We start from the raw sequence: 22,913 nt of genomic DNA on the forward strand, positions 1-22,913 counted from the left end.
TTGTCCTCCACGGCGCTCCGTAGTGGGGCGGATGTGACGTACGGTGCGTCTGTCGTTGGCTTCCGGGTGAGGCGCTACCGTCTTCGCTGCCCCCCGGGACAGGTGAGCGCAGCCCCCGCGGCCTGGGGCTCTCAGCGCCCCGCCAGCCCCGTAGGGGGCACGGTCGGAAACTGCTGGCCAATGGGGGGAAGGGCAGGATTCCCCGGCTCCCCTGGCCAATGGGGGGGCGGGATTCCCGGGATCCCCTGGCCAATGGGGGGGCGGGAATTCCCGGGGTCCCCTGGCCAATGGGGGTGGGGTGTGGGATCCCCTGGCCAATGGGGGGGCGGGAATTCCCGGGATCCCCTGGCCAATGGGGGGGGGATCCCCCAGGCTGTGCTCGGCAGTCAGGGCACATGGTCCCCGTGGGCCGTCCCTGGCCTGCGCTGACCCCGCTAACCACATTGCCACCTTCAGGAGATTGAGAATCGTGTGTCGGACCCTCAGAAACCCAGAGATTGGCCCCTAAATTTAACCCAGATTGAATTGTGTGTTTTTGGCCAGTTTCGGCCCCCACCCTGTCCCTTCCCAAGCTGCATGTGGGGACAATTAGTGTCGCCCGCTCCCCCACATGGGCTGGATATGGAAACCGGACTCCTCCTTGTTTTTGTGGCTACAGACTAACACGGCTACCCCCTGATATCCGGCTGCAGGAGCTCTCACCCCCACATCTGCTGTCTCCTGCCCAGCACTTTATCCTGTCCCCCAGCCCCCACCTCAGTTTTCTCCCCACTCAACCCCCCCCTTCAACTCCTCTCAGTTCAGTCTCCTTCCCCCATTGCCTCCCACTGCCCTCAGTTCACCCTCCCAGCACTCACTCCATCTGCCCAGAACCTCCATCAATACAGCCCTCCCACCCATCAGCCCTCTCCCTCCTCACCGCAGCCCCCAGTCTCACCTCTGCTCCTTAGGGTTCTTCACCCTCCCCAGACCTGGGGGGGAGGACTGCGGTGGGGTCCCCTCTCCCACTTCCCAGGCTAGCAGGGGAGCAGCCACCTGCGCTGAGAGCTGGAGCCCCAGTCCCGCCCGGGGTGACTGACAGGATTTCAAGGTAAAATTAAGCTGATGAAGTGGGTTATCCACGAAAGCTTGTCCTCAAATAAATTTGTTAGTCTCTAAGGTGCCACAAGGACTCCTCATTTTTTTCCCCCAGTTGATTCAATTGTTTATTTGTGGGTTGCCCTCCCACCCTTTCTATGTCAGATGAAGTTTCTCCTCCCTGCTGGAGTGTAGGCTCTTGTCTCTTGTTAGCTTGACAGCTTTGTTTATCTGAGGTGTAAATGAATTCTCATCTATTGTCTTTGAAAGTATCTTGTAATTAACTGCCTGGTGGAGGAACCACATTCCTTTGTTCAGGGCCCGGTAACTCCTGTTTGTCTGGAAAAAAACATCCTGCCATGTGAGCGTCTCTTACTCAGAAATCCTGACTCCCAAGAGTTGGCAGGTCTGCAGTGGGGCACTGGCCTCGCCGGTTAGTGCCTGGTGTCTGTGGCACAGCCCTTGGCAGGCTTGCTGGTCACATGGCTGCAGGGCTAGAACTTGGGACCTTTCACTCCAAAGCCAGCGGCCCTGCCCTGGAGGGGGGACCTTTATTGCCAAGAGCAGCGCTGCTGGCTCTTTGCCCCGTGTCCCCCAGCTGACGGGGCGGCACAACTGCCCGTGCTGGAGCAGGCTGGCCATGGCCCATCTGGACATCCGCTGTGTGCTCCAAGGCATGATGCCAAATGCAGTTTTGCTCCTGCCCATCCCCTGCCGGATGTCAGTGGCTCATCCCCTGTCAGTGGCTCTCCCTACCTCACTCTCATTCCTTCTTCAGACTCCTGCTGGAAGCAATGCAGCCCCTCGAGGTCAGGTCTGTGTTTGAGGCTGCCCAGGATCCCACCTTCCTGCACGGCCTCTTCCTCGTCAACTGCTCTTCAGAGGACCTGCCATCCGCAGACTGTAATGCCATAATGCAAGGTAGTATCTAAAGGCCAGTGAGCTGGCTAGAGGGGCAGTAGAGCCAGCCAAGGGGCATCCTGGGGAGGGCGGGAGAGTGTCCAGTAGGGAGATTTCACTGCAGTCCAACCCTAGGGGGTATCCCACTCTCTGGGGCTTGGTGGAGTGATGGGCTCTGGTTGTGAGCTGCTTTGCCCCAGGCAAGAGCCTTCAGCCTGAGGAGCGCAAAACACTTCACATGCTGAAACTAATCCTATTTGGTGGGTCGGTATCATCCCTGTGTTACAGGTGGAGAAACTGAGGCACAGAGGTGAAGTAACTTACCCAGGACCATGCATCAAGCGGGTGGCAAAGTCAGGAACAGTCAGACTGACTCTTCACCCTTTGCTCTAGCCACGCTTTGGAGTGATCTGTCTGACCTATAGCCCTCTGTCCCTCTCCAATGGAAGTGGCATATCTTCCCTGACTTCCTCTCTCTGTTTCAGAGAAGCCAGTGGTGGCTGATGGAGAGGAGAGAGCCCGAGGGGTCCCAGAGATATCGGACCGGATGTGCTGCTCATCCTGCTCCCGGGTGTTTGACAGCAGGGAGGAGCAGGTAGGCAGCAGCCTGAGGGGTGGAGGCAGATGGGTGGTGTGTTTTCCATTGCTACCAGCAGGCAGCACTGTGAGTGAGCAGGGAGCTGGGGAAGCAGAGTGCTGTGAAATGGGTATGTGAATGGCCAAAACGTGGACCATGGAGCTCTGTAGTTGTGGCCTGGATACGCAGAGATGCAGCCCAGAGACTACTGGTCCTGAAATGCAGTGCTCCATTTTGGGCTTACCCACCTGTCACGAGGTGGAGTATTGCATGCTAGGCTTTATAGCCTCCATCAGCCGCCCCCATAGGATGAGGGAGGCTGCAATTGATTCTATTTTAAGCCAATCAAGTGCATTCCTCAGGCCCCTGGTAAATTGCGGATGCAGCTCTCAGCTGGGCAGTCTGGGTGCTCTGGCTTAGCCACATTACCAGCTTCCACACGCTGCAAAGCCCTGGCCCAGGCGGTCAGACGGTCTCTTATAAAGCTGGTGCCATGTCTCTGCAGCCTTGGGGGCAGGATGGGAACTTGGCAGTAAGGGCATTAGCTAACCAGTGACCATGACATGCCAGAAAAGCAAGGCAGCTTCTGCTGATTCCCAAGTCTCCGGCAGGCTGGCATCTGGGTGAGGAGACCTCTGTGCTGTCCAGTCTGGGGGCATGGGTTGGTGCGCTTCCATCCATCTGATCCGGGGGATCATCAGTATTGGGTGCCCCTTCTCACTCTGTTTCCTCCCCAGACTGAGCATTACCGCCTGGACTGGCACCGCTTTAACCTGAAGCAGCGTTTGCTGGGGCGCCAGGCACTCACAGCAGAGGAGTTTGAGGAGAGGACCCGTGCAGGTAAGTGGGGACAGACGGGAAGGGCTGCTGTCATGGGCTCACTTGAGCTGGTGGAGTGCCGCACGAAGCAAGCACCCTTTAATTACCAGTTGATATCCAACTCCAGGTGTCACCTGTGCTGTAAATTCTGCAACATAAAACAATCTGTCACTGGCTCAATCCAAAGGTGCCGTTGGGGTTAGGCTCCTGACCAGACCAGCTTTTGGGATCAGCTGGAGCAATCCATCCTTCCTCACCCAGAACTGGCCACTGGAGGAGGTAGCTGGCTGTTTGTATCTTGCCTGCTGGGCCCTGACAGGGTTTTGCCCACTCCTGGCCTTTCTACCTGCTGGAGGATCAATTCTTGTTGGTTCCACTAGCAGCTGATCCTAGGGGTGGCCTCTCTAGGCAGCTCTTGGAGATCTAAACTCACTGCTTCTTTCTCCCCAAAAAGGATGCCTTCTTTGGATGGAGAGATGACAGTGTGGCGGGGGCATCAAATGTGTGGCACACTCCATCACCGCAGCCCTTCAGCAGGGACATAGGCAGCAGGAAGCCTCTCTGGTGGCACCTGACCGGGTGGAGAAGCTCTGAGCACCAATCACACTTACCTTCTCCCCAGCAGCTGCCTGCTTCCCAGGTCCCCTTGTTTTCCTGCCCCATGTGGGAGGCTCCTCTGGGATGAGTTCAGGTCCTGTCATGTCATATCATAGATTACCTCTGTATAAATCCATGGTACGCCCACATCTTTAATACTGCGTGCAGATGCGGTTGCCCTGTCTCAAAAAAGAGAGACTGGAATTGGAAAAGGTTCAGAAAAGGGCAACAAAAATGATTAGGGGGATGGAACGGCTGCTGTAGGAGGAGAGATTAATAAAACTGGGACTTTTCAGCTTGGAAAAGAGATAACTAAGGGTGGAGGTGGGGATATGATAGAGGTCTATAAAATCATGACAGGTGTGGTGAAAGTAAATAAGGCCGTGTTATTTACTCCTCCTCGTAACATAAGAACTAGGGGTCACCAAATGAAATTAAGAGGCAGCAGGTTTAAAACAAACAAAAGGAAGTTCTTCTTCCCACAACACAGAGTCAGCCTGTGGAACTCCTCGCCAGGAGATGTTGTGAAGGCGAAGATTATAACAAGTTCAAAAAAGAACTAGAGAAGTTCCTGGAGGACAGGTCCATCAATGGTTATTAGCCAGGCTGGGCAGGGATGGTGTCCCTAGCCTGTGTGCCAGAAACTGGGAATGAGGGATGGGATGGATCACTTGATCTCCTGTTCTGTTCATTCACTCTGGGGCCCTGGCACTGGCCGCTGTCGGAAGATACTGGACTAGATGGACCCTTGGTCTGACCAAGTCTGGCTGTTCTTATGCTCTTGTGGTGAGGTTAGTTCTAGCCCCTCTGCCCCCTGGAGCTGGTTGGCTCTGACCTGTCAAGTGGGGCCAGGCCATGAACGGGTACCTCAGTGAGAACAGAATATTCTGCAGATGCCTCCACCCTCAAACACTCACTCCTTTCCCACCCCAGGATCCTGCTTCCTCCCATAACGTGGCGCACTCCCTCCACAGCATACGCCAGGCTTGCTACCCCTCGAGCGTCAAATGGGCTGACTCCACACTGTTCACATTGTCTGGGCTGCGAGAGGCCATCGCACGTGTCCTAGAAGGCTGTGGGGGGAGTAAAGGGGGCAGTGGACATTCGGGGGATCTCTAGGTCTCCAGCTGGGACGTAGAGGAGGTGGGCTCTGTGATCCTAGTGGACTGGGAGTTGTGCCCTCCTCTTCGTTTTAGGGCTCGTGCCTTCGTTGGGCGCCTTAGCATCTGACACCCCTGTCCCCCTTCTGCCTGGTTTGCAGGTGACGTCTCCAGCATCTCTGGGTCCGATTCTGATGACTCCGATTTGGGCAGCGAGTCTGATCTGCTCCCTCCCCGAGACCACACAGACCCAGGGAGCAGCCAGCAGAGCCTCCGCCCAGGCACCCGCTCGGCTAAGGTCCTGTTCCGCAACTCCCAGGGCCAGCTGCTCTCCGCCTACCGCTGTGTGCTGGGCTGTAAGAAGGCAAGTGATGGCCCGGCAGTGCTGAGCCCCATCCCTGGTGACCTGCTGAAGGTCCTGGAGCAGGACGTGGTCCGGGATAGCCCTGTCGGGCCAGCACACAGAGTTTGGCTGGGACCCCGACCCCTCCTTGTCCCCGTGATCCTGCGGGCAGCTGGCCGCGTGTGCAGGGGAGTCGAGCGCCAGTTCTGTCAGGATCCAGGCTGAGCCAGAGGGTCCTTGCCCAGGTGCAGGGGGTGGGTCCTTGCCCAGGCCCAGCTCATCTGGGCAGAACCAAGGCTTTACTTGGTGCCTGATGAGCTCTGTTCAGATAGGAGCTGCTGCTGCTGCCATGATCAACTTTCCGGCCCCAGCAGGCAGGGGCAACCCCTGCTCCCTGCCCAGCCCCTGCCACATGGGTCAGCCCCCAGACTGCCCCTTTCCTCACTGCCTGCAGAGCCCCTGGCTAATGGCTCCCAGCTGGCAAAGCCTGCTGGGTCATTGGCTCCAACAGGGGGAGGCAGCTGATGGCCAGGGAGGGTGTGTGCTGCCAGGCTGCTAACAGGAGGGTTTCCTTGTGCCAGGGTGGTGGTGAGCAGCAGGCAGAGCTGGTGGCATCTCTGCAGAGCATGGGCGCAGGAACCTGTTGGGTTATCCTGATGACAGGCGGTGGACACTTCGCAGGAGCCGTCTTCAGGGGGTGAGTGTCCCAAGCTGGCCATGAGCATGGGGCTGGGGCTGGGGCAGGGTCTCCTGCTCCAGTGGCAGAATCCTGTGAGGGCCTTGGCGTGGGAAGGAGTGCTCTGTGGCTTGCAAGTGGTTTGGGGATGTCTGCCCCTGGCAGAGGGGATCAGAGGCGACGTGGTGAGGTGAGCCTTGCCTCCTGTCTGCTTGTGGGGGCTGGCCCAGAAGGTGTCTCTCCTCTCCCCAGGGACATGTGGCACTGCCAGAACCTTCACAGGCCCCTGGTGGCAGCGGCAGCTCCTGAGATATCTTTCTTGTGCCTGTCCATCCCCCGAAGCTGGCAGTGTGCTCTGGCTGGAAGAGGAGTGTTCATTTCCCTTCTGTACGGAGGCAGGGGCAGGGGCTCACCCGGGTCCCAGAGCGAGTCCTGGGAAGAAAACCCAGGAGTCCTGACACCCAGCTCAGCGTGTGCTGCACAGACCCATGGCCAGGCCTGCCCTCACCGAGTGGGGCTTAGGCCCTGTTCCCCCACGGTCCTGCTGCCCTGGCCCACTCTGAAGTTTCTCTCCCCCAGGCCTGAAGTGCTGGATCACAAGACCTTCCACCGGTACACGGTGCGTGCCCGCCGGGGCACGGTGCAAGGAGTGCGCGATGCCCAGGGCCAGGCCTCCATGCCCAAATCGGCCGGCGCCTCGCTGCGGCGGTACAACGAGGTGGCTCTGCTCAAGGTGGGGGCGAGCACCTGGGCCCAGTTTAGGGTTGGGCCTTCGCTGCTGGCCACACCACAGTTCTGGGGCAACTTCTGGGTGGGGGGTGTCTAGGCCATGAGCAGCCCCTCCAAGGCCTTAGCTGCAGCTGGCTCTATGGGTAGAAGCAGGACAGGATGTGTCCTATGGCTGGAGCGCCTGGGTGTGGGGATGGAGGGGGCACGTGGGGCCTGGCTGGGGGGCTGGTACAGGGATGCCACCCTGGTTTTTAGTCCCTCTGCTTAGGGGCTGGGGCATGAGATAGGCACCCCTGTGCTTGGGGGTCCCTCTCCCCTACCCCAGGGTGCTCCCTCCCCAGGCTCACTGGCAGTGCCTGAGAGAGGCATTTAGGGATAACACCCCCCAATCCCAGGCCAGCTCCCCAGACTGCTGTGAGGGGTTCAAACGCTGGCATCTGAACAGTCCAGGTGCTGCCCCGGCTTGGGGTGTCCGGTGCACAGTGGAAGTACAGAGCCCTCTCTAGCGCCCCCTCCCGAGAGCTGAGACCTCACAGGCCCCTGCCCAGCCCCCAGGGATCACTGCTGGCCCTTCAGACATGCCCCATCACTTAAACTCCACCCCGGCAGACCTCCATGGGCCGGGTACTCTGGGGTCACCACCACGCACCCCACACAGGATCCTACCCCACCACTGCTCTTCACTTCACAGCATGAGATCTAGACCGAATTGATAATTGCTCCTCACATCTCCCTGCCCCAGCTTCCTCCCCACTGCGGCGCACTCTGTAGGGCCCTGGTCCTCGGGGTCCAGCATCCTCCTGCTGCAGAGCTTGGCTTCACTTCCAGGCCGGCGCCCTCTCCCCGCCATGGCTTTCACAGTCCTCGGATGGTCCCATCGGGCCCCCTGCTGCAAAACCTGCTTGTCTCTGTGCCTCTCCTGCCCTGTCTTCCTGGGTCTCTCTCTCCAAAGTGTCTCCCCAGGAGTCCTGCTTTGTCACCTCTGCCTCTGGGAAGTGCTCTCTCTCCAAAGTGGCTGTGGAGAAAACCCACGCCTGGCTTCAGCCAAGCCCCTTTGCGTACCCATTAGGCATCAGAGCAGTCATTAAGGTTAACGAGTCCCCACTGTCCCTAGGCTGGGGGGCAGTACATGGGAGATCCTGCACGTACACCCTGGTGTTCCACGATGCAGCGAGCACCATACTGATGCCTTGATAATGTCAGAACCCATAAGCTGTACGCCTGAGTCCCTGTCCCCATGGCCCCAGCACCCCACAGCTGCACAGGGCTGGCTGTGCTTTGCCATGCCCCAGTGCAGAGGAGGGCTGGCAGGTGCGGCCTGGGAGCTACCAGTGATCTCTCCCCTTCCACCCCCAGGACATCCAGGACCTACTGGCCAGCTGGGTGCAGCATCTGCAGGGAGCCCAGCGCATCTTCCTGCGTGTCCCCTGTGCCAACCGGGCACAGCTCTTCAGTGGCAGGAACCCCCCTCTGCACAAGGATGACCCCCGCGTCTGCAACATCCCCTTCAGCACCCGCAGAGCCACCTTCAGGGAGGTGCTGCGGGTGCACGCGGCCTTGGCCACCCTGCAGGTGTATGGTGAGAACTGGGGCCTGGGGACACTGGTGCTGGGGGGTGAGGTGTGAGCGGTCTGCTTCCCCATTGCCTGCTCCCCTGGCCACCAGGCCAGGCTTGCGTTGCTTCTAGACTCTGCCCAGGCCAGGGTGGCAGTGCCAAGCTGCCTACTTCAGAGGAATTCTCCTAGGTGGGGGGCAGTGGGTTCCTCCCCCAGGGATGGTGGTTGGCTGCGATGCTCCCCCCCCCACTCTGTCTGTCTGCAGCACCTGCTATGCCCCATGCGCTATGGAAGGGGGTGGGGTGGCTCTCAGCTCTGTCTGGGGATGGTCTCTGCGGGGCCCAACTGGCGGCCCACGGACCCAAGGCTCCTGTCTTGCAGGGAAGGACACAGCAGTGGCGGATCTCGCTGGCGTCCCCCAGAAGGGCTGGAGGAAAGTGCCATGTGCGCGGGTGGAAGAGCCCCAGCAGGGTGACGCCAGCTGTGAGCGAGGGGGAAGGGCACTGGCGCGTGGGGAGGGCACTGGCTGACCTACCCCCCCCATGGGGTTTTCCTGGATGGGGGAGGGTGCCCAGGATCGGACCCTGTGTGGCAGCAGCTGCCTCTTGTTTGTGCCCCAACCTTGTGGGTCCCCTTGGGAGAGCAGGTTCCAGGCATCTGGGCACCCCATAAGTGCGCTGCAGCAGGGCACGGGGCAATCGTGGACAGCCGTGATCCGGGCACAGTCATCCCCAGTGGGACCTTTCCCCAACTCACCTGCGGAGAAGGGGTGGGGCCTCTGGCAGAGCACACTGGGGTGGGCCCACCAGCCCCAATCTCACCTGTCTTCCCCTAAAGCCCCGTTGGAGGAGGAGGAGGAGGAGAGCCAGGCTGGGGAGCTGGAGATGGTGGATGTGATGCTGAGCACCCTACAGCTCCGGGAGTTTGAGGTGACACCTAAGCGAAGCCGCAAGAAGAGGAGGAAGAAAGACAAAGTTGGGAGAGGTGAGAACGGGGCTAACATGAGTGTCCTTTGGTGTGGTGGCGGTGGTGTATGACCAGGTAGAAGCTGCTGGCTTCCCTGCCTTTGCCTCTGGGGCTGACACGCCCCCGGGATGGCAGGGAGGTGTTGGCCCCGGATCCGGTTTCTATCCCTCTCCTGGTTCTTCCAGGTGCAGGGGGCTGTGCCGAGGGGCCAAGAGGCCAGGAAGAGCCCGAGGGCTCATCACCCCATCCAGGAGCAGAGACGGTGACAGACCCTCAGGAAGGGCCTGGGGCAGAGCCTGCTCCCTGGGGGAAAGGAGGTAAGTCAGGCCAGGCCGTGCTGCTGTCTGTGCCCTGCCGACGTGTGCCACGTTGGGGTTACGTGGGCTCAGGCTGCTCCACCCCCTGCACCCCCCAGCTCACCCCTGCCATGTGCTGCTGGGTGTGAGCAGGGGCTGGGGAGCCAAAGAGGCAGATGGGTGACCGTACAGAGCGATCCAGCTCGCCCAGTCTGCGCTGTGATATGGCCCACCCCTGGGAGCAAGGGCTGCAGGCTACGCCATGCCGTGGGGGCTGGATCCTGGCAGCTGGGTCTCTGGAAAGGACTGGGGGGTCAGTGGTAAAGGGCTGAGCGAGGGGCTAATGTGAGCCTTGGGGTGTGAACAGGGTAGAGAGGAGGGGATTTTACCTCTGTACATGGGCCTGGGGAGACCGACCTTGGGGTCCTGTGTCCAGTTCTGGGGGGTCCACATTTTAAGTAGGATGTGGAAAAACTGGAGAGGTGCAGAGAAGAGCTCTGGAAATGACTGACACTCCCTTGCACTGCGACCTTTAGGGAGCGCTGTCTGCATCTCTTATGGAGAGGTGGCGATCGCGGTGTGTCACTTCCTGGGGGAGAGCCCAGCCGAGACAGGACAAATGAGAAGTTGGTGCCTCTCACTAACCCTGCTGGTCGTTAACCACAGCATCTCTCACTGGCTTCACATCCGGCCTGGTGCCATCCTGGACCACGCTTTAGCCACACCCGGGGTGACGGGAGGGGGGAACTCTGGTGTGTGCCACGCGGGTCAGACTCTGCGGGTCCCTGAGCAGGTTGTTCCCTGGGGAGATTCCTGGCTTTGGGGTTGGGGAGGAGCCAGCTCAGGCAGTGCCAGAGGTGCAGGCCCTGTGCAGGGGGTGGGGGGCCCTGGGGCTGGCTGTGATCTCATCTGTCCTTTCCTGCCAGAAACGCTCCTGGGCCAGCTCCGCGACACCCTGTTCACAGCCTGCAAGACAGGGGACGTGGGGACGCTGCGACGCCTCCTGGGTGTGGCAGAGAGTGAGGCACCCCCAGCAGGCAGCGAGGATGGTGCCATGGGGCAGTCCCAAGGCCACCCTGGCAGGGTGCAGAGTGAGGGCTCGGAGCCCAAACATGCAGTCCCTGGGCTCCTCTTGCTGCTCAGCGAGCCCATCGACGGGACCGGCTTCACCCTGCTGCACGTGGCGGCTGCGGCAGGGAAGGGGGCAGCTGTGCGACTGCTGCTGGAGGCTGGCGCTGACCCTGCGCTCAGGTACAGCCACCCCTTGAGCCCAGCACTCTGGGCAGTCACCCACCCCTAAGGCTGCCCCTGCGGGTGGGCCCTGGGGAAAGCTGCCCTCTGCCTGCAGCCTGTTGAGAGAGAGAGAGAGAGAGAGTGTGTGCGCGTGTGTGCGCGCTAGAGCTGGAAGGGACCCTGAAATGTCATTGAGTCCAGCCCCCTGCCTTCACAGCACGGCCAAGTACTGTCCCTGACAGATTTTGCCCCAGTGCCCCCCTCAAGGATTGAGCTCACACCCCTGGGTTTAGCAGGCCACTGCTCAAACCACTGAGCTCTCCCTCCCTCCCCCACCCCAGGGCATCTAGCGAGCTGGGCGGGTGGGCTGGTCTGGGATCTGGGTGGGGCAGGGCCCCCTTCCCAGGATGCAGCGGCTCATGGGGCTGCCTGTCCTGCAGGAGGGGGGGCGTGGGGGGGCAGCCTGTCAAAGGGAAGCAGCAAACCCTGGTCTATCCTGGCCCTGAGCCACTCTCCCCTTGGCTGCCAGGGACTGGCGGGAGCGGCCCCCGTATTGTGTCTCTGCCGACAAGTCGACACGCAACGTCTTCCGCAAGTTCATGGTGGATCACCCAGCCAAGTACGACTACGGGCGGGCCAAGGTGGGTGCGTCCCGCTGCCCTTCCAGCCCTGAGATCCCTCCCTGGCACCTTAGGATAGCTGGGGGGAGCTCAAATCCCCCTACCCCAGGGTGCCTGAGCCCTGCCTGGGGACCAACACTCGGCTCCAGGCTGCTGGTCCCCCTCACCAACTCGGGGGCCCTGCCCCTCGGCTGCACCTGCCCTGCTCTGAGTTGGGAGGAGGGAGCAGTGCGAGGAACCCAGTCCCTGTCTGGCGCAAGCCAGCTGTGGGGGCTGTTAGCAGAGACAGGGAGGGGCTGCCAGGACCTCCCCCGCCTGGGGTGACAGAGCCTGTCCTGCCCCAGGTGCCCGGGCCCCTGACGGCGGAGATGGAGGCCAGGCGGCTGGAGAAGCAGCGGGCACAGAAAGCGCAGCGGAAGCAGCGGGCACAGGAGCTGAGGGAGCAGCAGCAGCGGCTGGCGCAAGAGCAGGAGGAGAAGCGGCGCTTTGCAGCCCTGCCAGACCGAGAGAAGGTGAGGCCTGGGGTGCCCAGACTCCCCATCCCTGCATGGGGGGCACCCTGCCCCGGCTCAGACCCAGCCAGGGCTCACCCCACTCACTGAGGCTCCGGCTCTCTGCTCCTCAGAGGGTCCTTGCTGCTGAGCGGAGACTGGCTGCCCAGCTGCAGGACATGGGTGCGGCTCTCGCCAACACCAGGTAAGGGGGCCCTGGGCACTGAACCTGCTGGGGGGAGGTACCCAGGGGGAGAGAGGGCTGGGGTGGCACCAGAGGGAGGAGATACAGAGGCACCGTTCCCCGGCGGGGCTGCCAGCTACCCTCTCCAGTTGCTGGCAGGGCCCTGCCCATGCAGTACCTTCTGGTTTGTGCAGGCGCTGCTGGCAGTGCGGGGAGTCCTTGCTGGGCCGGATCCCCTTCCACTACCTCGACTTCTCCTTCTGCTCCACGGCCTGCCTGCAGACTCACCGCCGGGGCCGCGCCGGCCCGCCCTAGCGCCCACACCGCCGGGAAGGCAGAGGGCTGCCACGCACAAGGGGGCTTGTACGGAAACGGACAGTCGCCTCCTGCCTGCTGTGTGCTGGGGGGGGAGGGAGAGGCGCTGGGCACTCCTGGGGGGCTGAGCCTCCTTCCCAGCCCAGGGGGCAGCCCTCTGCCTTGAGGGGAAGGGGATCAGAGCCCAGGGTGGGTTGAGTGGGGGGACGAGCACCACCCCCGGGGCAGGAGCGTCACAGTCACACAAGGGGTAGGGCCCTGTTTTGGGGCAGGGGGAGCAGGCTGCAGCTGGGGGAGCGATGGAGGAGGGACCAGGCAGCAGTGCCCCGAGGGCACAACAGTGGTGCTGTGCAAACGCCTGAGGGGCTCCGGCTCCGGCTCCAGCTCCCTGTGGCCCACAAGCCAGGGAGTGGGTGGTTAGCGACGGGCAGCTTGGCTGAGAACAGGGCCCCCCATGGGCAGCAGCTCCTTGCCTCGGGTGGGAGCCCGCTGCAGCACCACGGCCCCTGCCTGACACCCGTTAACCCTCCCCTTTACCCAGGGGGTGCGCTGGCCCCCTCCCCTGCTCTGGGCCTGGCATAGCTGAAGTGACTGACTCAGACCCCTGCCCTGCAGCTCAGCCCAGCCTGCGGCGGCCCTTGCAGCTGGACCTGAGGAAGGTGAGGAGGTGATATAGGCCCCCTGCCATCCCCTGCTGCAGACAGGTGCCCAGTTCTTCCCCTCCAGTACCCTGAGCAAGCCCCCCAGTGGCCCTTGTGTGCTCCCCAAAGCTCTGACCCCAGGCTCTGGCTCAGGGCAGCTCGGCTGGCCCCCCCCGGAGCCCCAATGGTCAGTCAGCTGTTCACGGCCCATGAGGTTCGCTGTGAACCACACTGGGGCGGGCGCAACGCCAGGGAGACAACACGCCAGACAGGGCAGGGAAGGCACAAGATTTTTAACGGGTAATAAAATGTAACCCCTGGTGCCCAGCCTGGGGGGGCACGAGCCGGCAGCCAGGAAACCAGCTCCCTAGCCGTGCTGCCTCCATGACCCCCCACCCCCTCGGCCCCAAGCACACATGGCAATAAAGGGCAAGCTGCTGGCAGTGAAGACCGTGTCTCCCTTCGGCGGGGCTCCGGGGGTCTTGGCTCGGTCTGCTGCAGGCACCTGCCCGTCCCCAGAGGCTACACTTGGGGTCTGCCGCTGACAGAGGGACAGGCCCAGCCCTGCCCCAGCCAGTACCAGCTGCTTCACCAGGAGCCAGGCTGTCCACCTCCTCTGGCTGCAATGGACCCTGTGAGTGAGAGTGGGGGCAGCCCACAGCCCCTGGGCTGTGCTCAGCCGGCAGGACTCCCCCAGCCTGGTGGGGCCAGAGGATTTGGGCATCGCCGGGGCGGATGGCCAAAGGCACCTGAGCTGCAGCTGACTCTGCCCTCTGCCCAGCTGGGGGAGCCCTGGGGGGCCCAGGAGGCACTGGGGGGCTGTGTTAGGGAGGCCGCAGCTCAGTCCCAGCCCGGGCACTGACAGTCTGGTTGAACAGGGGCCGGTCCAGGAACAGCACGAAGGGCCTGGGGGGCGCCCCCTCCAGCTCCAGCAGGGTGATGTTGTTGGGGGCCGAGGCGCTCAGCAGTGAGCCGGGCACGAAGAGTGTTTGCTGGGGGCCCCGCACTGGCCAATACCGGCCCACGTTGAAGCCGTTTATCCAGAGCTGGCCCTGGAGAGGCAGAGAGAGGTCATTAGTGTGTGGGGGCATTCTCAGCCTGGCACACTGCCCCACTGCCTCCACCCCACACAGCCGCCCGGTGCCCTCTCCCCTGCCCCCCAGCAGTGGGAGTGAGCAGCTGTGACGTCTCAGTGGGAGAACTGCCCACCAAGCCTGGCCCCCAGCCGGCCCCCCGCGGTACCTTGCTCCAGCCGGGGAACTTCACGAAGGTGTCCCAGGCGATGCCAGGGGTCTGGAAGGCCCCAGTGTAGAGCGCCGGCCCCAGCCCGGCCCTGCTCCCCTCAGCCTGGGGGGTGGGCAGGGGCCAGCCCCGTGTCACGGCCGAGTCCACGTCCAGGGGGTAAATCAGCCAGTCGCTGAGCAGAGCCGAGTCCAGGGAGAGATTCTGGAGCAGGCCCTGCGAACATGGGGACAGGAGACCAGTGGGGAGGGAGCTGATGGCCCTGCCTGTGGGTTTGCCCCCCTCAGCTGCCCCATGCCCACTGCTCCCCACACAGGGCAAACCCTGGTCATGCCAGGAGGGGCCTTCCACCTAGGAGCTGGCCAGCCCTGCTCTGCGCCTGGCGCCACCAGCTGTTGCCCCAGCCCTGCCCAGCCCCTCCCTAGTTCTGCAGGGGCGGCAGGTGCTGAGGATGCCTGGCCCAGGGGGCACCTGGCAGCAGCAGCACCCACGCCCGCCCCTCACCTTGAAGTCGCTGGCGTTCACACCAAAGTTGATCCTGCCCATGTTCTCCACCAGCAGGTCCAGCCTGGCGCCAGCCTGGCCCGTGAGGTTCAGTGTCGTCTGCCCGTTGTGCTCCAGCCTCCCCTGGTACTCCTGGCGCCAGGCAGAGGTGTGGAATCGGGTCAGCACCAGAGCCCCCCGGCACAACCAGAGGGACTCTCCCCAGCAGGGGGCTGGTTGAACCAGCTCCCAGGGCTCCCTCCCATTTGGATACCCCGTGGGGTGAATGCCCCCGACAGATCCGCCCCATAGCAGGGATGGGACCAGGGCAAAGGCCAACAGGCACCGGGGGCCAAGAAGCAGAGACCCCTGTGAGGGTGGCACAGCCCCCACCCCAGGCTGGCTCCAGCACTGCCACCCCCAACCCCACAGGCACTAACCCCCCTGCTGCACAGAGGGGCTGGGCATTGCCCCACGGGGCCCCGGCGCAGGACGGTACGCACCCCGTTAAGCAGCACATAGGCGCGGTCGCAGACGCTGTTGGGAGGGGCGCTCAGAGGGGCCGGATCCCAGACGTCCCGGGGCAGGCGCGTCCGGTACAGGACGAAGCCATGAGCCTGCAGCAGATTGGAGGATGAGCGCCCCATGGGAGCAGGGGGCCAAGGAGCTGCTCATGGGAAACCCTCTCCAGGGCCTCCCATCTGCAACAGGCCCAGCACCTGCCTTCCCAGGTAAAGCCTTGGCAGAGGTGAGGAGCCTGGCGCCAGGACCCTGTGCCCACCCCTGCCTCCTCACCTGCTTCACGGCCTCGAAGGTGAGGGGGAACCGACTCCGGATGGGCCCGCCAGGGCACAGCACGTCCAGCAGCTCCAGCACCTCGCCCTGCTGCAAGAGAGGAGAGGGGCGGGGTGGGTGGGGGCCTCCTGGGGCGGGTGGGGGAGCTCCCAGGGCAGCCACTCACCTTCCGGAGGGGCACGTGGCCGTAGGCATACTTGGGGGTGGCCGGCGGCATTGGACCTTCAGGCAGGGGCTGGAACTGAACAGAAAACCCCGTTAGGAGCCAGCCAGGCTGGGTTGGGGCACCCCCCCCCCCGATGCCATGGAAGGGGGGCAGGGGGCCAGAGCCATGCCTGACACCCCAGCTCTTTGGGCTCAGAGTCATCAGCCCAGGGCGCCTGCTGGGGGTGCCCCACTCCCTCTGCCCTGCCAGGGCAGAGCTGCCCTCGCCCCAGCGGTCCCCACAGTGAGCAGGGTGTTACGGTGCTGGCACCACTGGCAGTGGCAGCAGCGCCAGCTCTGCGCTCTGCCCGGGGCTCCGCGAGGTGCCAGGCAGTGGTGAGGGTGGTTCCCCCCTTGGCCCACTGGGCTCGGTACCTTGCCGATGACCGTCCGGATGGCAAACAGCTTCTCGGTGGGGTCGCCGGCTTCCGAGAGCGGCGCGTCGTAGTCGTAGCTGGTGGTGACTGGCTTGTAGCAGCCCTTGTAGTCGGCACCTGGCCAAGGCAGGTGCCATGAGCCAGGGCTGGGCCCAGCCATGCCCCTTTCTGGGCCCCAACGGTGCCCCCCACTGGCTCGGGCTGCAGCCTGGCGAGCCCAGGGAGATGGGGGCAAGGGCAAGGGACTGCTGGGAGCTCTGTGGGAATCGGGCCTGGCCCGCGGCACAGAACCCACATGGACCATGGCCTGGCGCGTTCTGGGAGGAGGGGGCCAGTGCAGCGCTGCTGACAGCCGAGAGCACCCAGGGGTGGGCACAGACGGGGCTTGCCAGCCCTGGCCCCAGTAGGACGGGCAGAGGGGGCTCGCCAGCCTGGGCCCCGGTAGGACGGGCATTGGCGGGTCTCGTTGGCCCAGACCCCGGTAGGGTGGGTGAATGCCCAGGTACCACAGCCGTGCAGGGACCCGCCAGCCCTGTGCCCTCCATGGGTCCCCTGCTCCACACGGGCGGGTGAGGGGTGGACTCACCACTCCAGTAGCCGAAGTTGGTGCCTCCCTGGAACATGTACCTACATGATAACCCAGAGGTGGTCATCAGAGCCCAGTGCAGCCCCACCAGCCCCCAGCGGCTAGCCCCTCCCTCCAGGTCCCCCCATCACCCCCCCTCCTGCCTGAGCCCACCTGGCCTGACTCCAGGGGGGAACCCCAGTTCCCAGAGGGACCGAGCCAGCAGTGTGGGCTGGAAATCACCAAATGCAGCCAGCTGCATAAGCTGGCTACTGCCCAAAGAAAGGGCCAGAGCCTCTGGGGAGCATGGGAGGGGAGACGGGGACCGAGAGACTTGGGGTGGGGCAGAGGGGAGGCAGGAAGGAAAGGACAGGTTGCACTGGGGCCTCCTGCCTGGGGCACGGAAGGGGGAGCCCCTCTCCCCCACCTGGGGGAGTCCCTGAGGCCCTTTGCTGCCAGTCCCCGTTCAAGGAGTGCAGCGTGGGCCAGAATCGTGCCAGGGCTGTGGCACCAACCAGCCTGGCAGGGTTGGCACCTGGCTCAGCCAGGGGACGCCTGGGCACCGGGGGTAGCGCAGAAATGGGGAACCAGGGACAAAGGAACGTCTGGGCTGCTGGGCAGCAGCTCCAGAGCACCGGCCGCACGAGGCTCCCCAAGGCAGGGCCAGCTGCACCTCACAGCCGAGGATAGCACGTGGGGCTGGCCAAACCCCAGCAGAGGATGGCCCTGGCCCTCCGGCCCTGGCCCTCCAGCCCTGGCAGCACCAATTCCACCCCCCAACTCCAGCATGACAGCCCTGGGGCAGGGCCCAGCAGAACCTCCCCACAGAGCCCTGGGCAGAGAAACCCCCAGGCCTCGGGGGCCTGGCGCCCGCTGGGATCCAGCAGCAGCCGCAGCAGACGCCACATGGCCAGGGGCTCTGCCCCCACTCTGAGCGTGACCTGCCCAGGGCCAACCCCCCAGCCCAGCCCCCCACGCGGCCGGACAGTCACATGTTGACGTTGGCTCCCAGCTGCAGCATGTCCTGGAGACCCTGAGCCACCTGCGCAGGGCTGCTGCTGGCGTGCGGCTCTCCCCAGTAGTCCAGCCAGCCCGTGTAGTACTCCGAGTTCACCTGGGGCAGACGGGCCATTACCCACAGCCCCCCGCAGCCAGCCAGGGCCCCCCACGCCCCAGGGCCAGGCAGCTCCCAGCAGCCACCAGAGGGAGTCGCTCCAGGCACTGGGCAGCGCCACCCCCTAGCACTGAGCATGCAGCAGGTGCTTCTGAGACGAGAGTCCAGAGCCCTCTGCCCAGCCCCCTGTGCCCCACGGAGTCCCCAGCCCAGGCCCCACACCCCATAGAGCCTGCCCGTGCCCCAGAGCGACATCCCCCAGAGCCCTTCTGAGCACAGAGCTCCTGCCACAACCAACCCCCCAACCAATACAACCCCCAGAGGCCTAGGCAGCACCTGCCCCCCATGGCCCACAGGGCCCACTCTCACCAGAGGTCCCTTGGGTTCATAGAGTCGCTGAGGGGCAAACGCGGCTGTGACGTTGGGGCCTGGGGGACAGAAGGGGGCAGGTCAGCATGGGCCCTGTGCCCCATCAGGCTCGTCCATCAGCCTCCCTTCTCTCCACCTCCCCCGTCCAAGCCAGCCCCCCCATCCTGCCCCCATCCAAGCCAGCTCCCCCCCATCCAAGCCAGCCCTCCTGCCATTGTGCCCCTGCTGCGAGACAGCCCCCCCATCCTGCCCCCGTCTAAGCCAGCTCCCCTCACCATCTTGCCCCCATCAAGACAGCCCCCCTGCCATTGTGCCCCCCATCCGAGCCAGCCCCTCCACCATCGTGCCCCCCGTCCGAGCCAGCTCCCCCGGCATCCTGTCGCCTGTCCAAGCCAGCCCCCCCCACCGTCCTGCCCCTCATCTGAGCCAGCCTCCCCGCTGTCCTGCCCTCCATCTGACCCAGTCCCCTGCTGTTCTGGCCCCCATCTGAGCCAGCCCCCACCCAGGGGCACCTGGCCCGAAGTCCACGGTGGCGTAGAGCCCCTGCAGGGTGCCGCACCGCAGCTCGGCGGCGCTGTTGCCGTCGGTGGTGAAGAGCAGCACGTCGGGCCCCAGCCGGGTGCGGAAGGCGGCCCGCAGGTGCCGCAGGTAGTCGTAGTCGCAGCCGGAGTAGCTCCCATACTCATTCTCCACCTGCGGGGTGGGCAGCCGTGATGGGGCGGCACCATGGGACCTGGGTTGCCGCTGGGGGGGTGTGTGTGTGTGTGACCTGCACAGCCCCAGCCAAGAGACGGGATGAGTCCCCCCAACTCAGCCCCACTGCCGCTGCTCTGCCAGCCCTGGGCTCCCCCCACAGCTCTGCCAGCGCCCCTCAATCCGACCCACAGCCCCCTGCTAGCCCAGCCCTGGGCTCCCCCCAGCTCTGACTGTGCCCCTCACTCCCGACCTGCAGCCCCCTCCTATCCCTCCTGCTATTTCAGTCCCTCCCTCACTTATTCTGAGGGGCTCAGTGCCCCTGAGCCCTGCCCCCTATGGCTGGGGGATGGTTCCTGCCTCCACCCCTGGAGGTGAATCCAGGTCCCAGAGAGGGACAGATGGGGGGGAGGGGCAGGCTTTAGCTAGTAGCTCCAGTTCATGCTGGCATCCCAGTGCCCCCCACGCGTGGCTCCCCCTGCACAGCCCCAGCCTCTGGGTCTCATTGACCGGGACCTGCAGCTGGAAGGCTCAGCTCAGCCTCGGGGGTGGGGGGAGGTACAGGGGCAGGGGGCTCCGGAGCGATGGGGGTTACAGTGTAAGGCCTTTGTCTGCTGCCATATTAGGAGAGCAGCAGCCATGAGCTGAGAAGCAGGAAGTCCCATCCTCACATTCTATCTAATTACATTAAAACAATGTCACACTGGGAGACCCCGTCCGCATGGCCCCCACTGTCACCAGATACAGAAACGGATCTTACGCTGGTTACAGAAAACCCCTCGGGCAAGAAACCACCTATCAGTAGCTGTGGGTGTGAAATCCTCATTTCTTCACTGTTTTATCTTTATGGTCCCACTTCCCTATGGTTCATCTGTCTGCTCTCGGTCTGGTTCTTTGATTGTTTCTGTCTGTTACATAATTAATATTGCCGGGTGTGAATTAACGCAGGTGCTGGGGCAGGATTGGTTAGAGAATTTGCTACAGTGTTAGGGTTGGTTAGTAAAATGTTAGGATCATGGTTGGTTAAGGTGCAGCTAAGCAAGACTCAAGTTTCACTCTATAACCTGGGCTCCAAAAGGAAGTTCTTGGGAACCAGCTCCACGACACAGCCCCAGATCAGAGCTCCCAGAGCTGCCTCAACACCTGCCAATGATACTGGGCAGAAACTGGAGTCCCCCAGATGGACCCGATCCTTACTGGCCAGCAGGGAAAAGTTCATCTGTCCTATTGGGAGTGGTGAGCAGCATATGTGTAGCATGTGCTACAGGTTAGGTGGGATATTACTGTGTGAGGCTCTTTCACTGGTAAAAGACCCTAAACCTGCAAAAGATTAAGCCCTGAGTGGACAGGGAATGGGTGTGTGCTCTGAGCCCGGAGACCATGGAGGGGCAAAGTTCGGTGCCTTGCGCTTGGAGCCCTAGGAACTGGGAAAGGGGGAGGGTGCCTAGATGAACCGGGTTACACCTTGAGCCCTAGGAACTAGGTAGAGGTGGGATGTCCCAGAGCGTGCGAGTAAGAGAATTTTGTGCAGGTAAGAACAGGGCCAGGGAGCTCTGTGGGGGACAGGGGACTCCAGAGCAATAGGAGTTGCAGGGGGCTCTGTGGGGGACAGGACAGAGGGCTCTGGGGTGCTGGGATAGCCTTGGAAAGAAGCAGTGAGCCAGGGAAGGGACTCTGAGCCCCCCACCCCACCCACCTGGATGCTGATGATGTTCCCTCCATTCTGGTACAACCGGGGCTTGATCCTGGGCAGCAGGACTTCCAGCCAGGAATCCACGGCCTGCAGATAATCTGGGAGCAGAGACAGCAACTGGGCTCAGCCCCCCATCTCTGACTGCACTGGCAGGCCCAGGGTTCATGTGAGAGCCATGAGCCCGCTGTGGTTTGTGCACAGGGCACTGGCAGAGCCTGCCAGCCTCTCTGAGCTCTCCCAGGATGGGAGGCTGATGCTCGTCTCCAGGGGGCGGCAGGGAGGGATGGGGACGAGAAAGAGCCAAGCTGCTCTGCATTCGGGGCTTCAAGGATGGGGAGAGGCCTAGCAGGAAAATGTCAGAGCCCCACAGCGTCCTGGCACCAACTAAGTGACCCTGTGTGGCTGAGCACAGGAGACCGGTGGGCTGGTCCCCGTGGGACGCCCCTTACCTGGGTCAGAGGAGCGCAGGACAATGTCTGGTTTCCACAGCAGCCAGGCAGGGAGGCCGCCCTAGAGCAACAGCCCAGAGGAGAAAGAGACTCGTCAGTCTCTGGAGACTTGGAGGTTTTGGGTCAAGTGGAAGGAGCAGGAAGGTCTCATTGGCTTGCATCAGAGACCCACCATGAAGGGGTCAGATTTCAGGGGCAGCAGCAGAGCTAGGAGGGGGCTGAGCTAGCAAGGGGCTGCGGGTTGGGATTGAGGGGCACCAGCAGAGGTGGGGGGCCTAGGCCAGACAGACAGGGGCTGGGGTCAGACTCAGGGCACAGCAGCCTCTGCCCAGCCCTCACCATCTCCCACTCGGCGCAGATGTAGGGCCCGGGCCGCAGGATGACCAGGAGGCCCATTTCTGCCGTCAGGTCCAGGAAGTGTCCCAGGTCTCGGTCCCCAGAGAAGTCATAGACCCCGGGCAGCGGCTCGTGGTAATTCCAGGGGACGTAGCTGGGGACGAGAGTCAGGATCAGTGAGGGGAGCAGCCTCGGGGTCTGCATGCCCTGGGGGGAGGGAGGGAGGGGGGCACAGCCTCTGGGGTCTGCATGACCTTGCGGGGCCGGGATGTGGCTGAAGGCCAAGCACCACAGCACGGCAGGGAGATCCCTAAGGACACGTGCGGGTCCCGGCGTGGCGCAGAACCGGGGGTCCTGATCCAGTTATTGGTGCACTAGCTCTCCAGATCCCAGAGGACCGACTGGCCGAACTGGGGGTGGGACATTCCCCCTGTGAGCCCCGGGCCAGCTGGAGGGGCCTGGCCATCACAATAGCCAGCGCAGAGCTGCTGTCACCAGCCGCTAGGGGCCACGGCTTCGCCGCTGGATGCTGCAGGTGAGGGCTGGGATCAGAGCTCACATTGGCCCCACATGAGACTCTGGTTTTGGGGCAGGAACTGGGACCCCAGGACGAAAGCCGTGACCTGGAGAGACCATGTGAGCAACACCCTGCGGGCGAGTGGCCCTGGGGGCAGCCTTCCTCGTGGGGGCCCGGCCGGAGCACGTGCGTCACCTACACCTGCACGGCATTGAGGCCGCTCATGTACATCTTCAGGAGCCGGTCGCGCCAGGCGGGGCGCGGGACGCGGGCATAGTGGATGCTGCCCGAGATGTAGCGGAAGGGGGCGCCGTCCTTGCGGAAGCAGTCGTGGGCGTAATCCACCTGGAAGGAGCGGGCGCCAGCGCAGACCTGGCCCCACGGCAGCTGTAAGCACATGAGGCAGAGGCCCAGGTGGCTGCGCTACTCGGGGTGTGGCCGTTACCGCTGTGGGGAGGAAGGGAGGGAGGGACAGGCGGGGGGCACCCTGGATGGGAGGCTCGAAGGGAAGGTGCAGATGCCTCCTGCTGCCCAGGGGCGGCTCTAGGTATTTTGCCGCCCCAAGCACAGCAGGCGGGCTGCCTTCGGCGGCTTGCCTGCGGGAGGTCCCCGGTCCCCTGGATTCGGCAGCAGCCTGCTGGAGGTCCCCGGTCCCCTGGATTCGGCAGCAGCCTGCGGGAGGTCCCCGGTCCCGCCGATTCGGCGGCTTACCTGCGGGAGGTCCCCGGTCCCGCCGATTCGGCGGCTTGCCTGCGGGAGGTCCCCGGTCCCGCCGATTCAGCGACTTGCCTGCAGGAGGTCCCCGGTCCCACGGGACCAGCGGACCCTCTGCAGGCTGCTGCCAAAGGCAACCTGCCTGCTGCCCTCGCAGGGACCGGCAGAGCGCCCCCCACGGCTTGCCGCCCCAGACACCCGCTTGGTGTGCTGGGGCCTGGAGCCGCCCCTGCTGCTGCCCC

General features: G+C 63.4%; 2 protein-coding genes across 3 annotated transcripts; one reads left to right on the top strand and one right to left on the bottom strand.

Moving 5' to 3' along the window:
- The first annotated feature begins 32 nt into the window (after positions 1-32).
- Positions 33-13,568, top strand: ANKZF1 (ankyrin repeat and zinc finger peptidyl tRNA hydrolase 1). Of its 2 annotated transcripts, XM_032791645.2 has the most exons (17): positions 33-102; positions 951-1,090; positions 1,856-1,998; positions 2,463-2,572; positions 3,292-3,394; positions 5,232-5,434; positions 5,995-6,110; positions 6,669-6,822; positions 8,175-8,397; positions 8,756-8,857; positions 9,212-9,358; positions 9,526-9,657; positions 10,563-10,887; positions 11,399-11,510; positions 11,834-12,001; positions 12,115-12,185; positions 12,359-13,568. In XM_032791645.2, the coding sequence occupies exons 3-17, from the start codon at positions 1,872-1,874 to the stop codon at positions 12,477-12,479; spliced, it is 2,214 nt and encodes a 737-aa protein (XP_032647536.1). In that variant the 5' UTR covers positions 33-102; positions 951-1,090; positions 1,856-1,871; the 3' UTR covers positions 12,480-13,568. The 2 variants fall into 2 exon arrangements, with proteins under 2 accessions (XP_032647536.1, XP_074926436.1); XM_075070335.1 differs by lacking the exon at positions 951-1,090.
- On the bottom strand, positions 13,399-22,372 carry GLB1L (galactosidase beta 1 like). Its single transcript, XM_032791648.2, has 15 exons — positions 22,157-22,372; positions 21,444-21,594; positions 21,105-21,165; positions 20,659-20,753; positions 18,782-18,962; positions 18,270-18,328; positions 17,779-17,900; positions 16,808-16,848; positions 16,220-16,338; positions 15,807-15,881; positions 15,641-15,730; positions 15,349-15,462; positions 14,867-14,998; positions 14,363-14,578; positions 13,399-14,172 (listed from the first exon to the last, which is right to left on the bottom strand). The coding sequence occupies exons 1-15, from the start codon at positions 22,354-22,356 to the stop codon at positions 13,945-13,947; spliced, it is 1,884 nt and encodes a 627-aa protein (XP_032647539.1). The 5' UTR covers positions 22,357-22,372; the 3' UTR covers positions 13,399-13,944.
- Positions 22,373-22,913: the final 541 nt, after the last annotated feature.

Source organism: Chelonoidis abingdonii, chromosome 10 (assembly GCF_003597395.2).
Source record: "Chelonoidis abingdonii isolate Lonesome George chromosome 10, CheloAbing_2.0, whole genome shotgun sequence".
Classification (NCBI taxonomy): domain Eukaryota; kingdom Metazoa; phylum Chordata; order Testudines; family Testudinidae; genus Chelonoidis; species Chelonoidis abingdonii.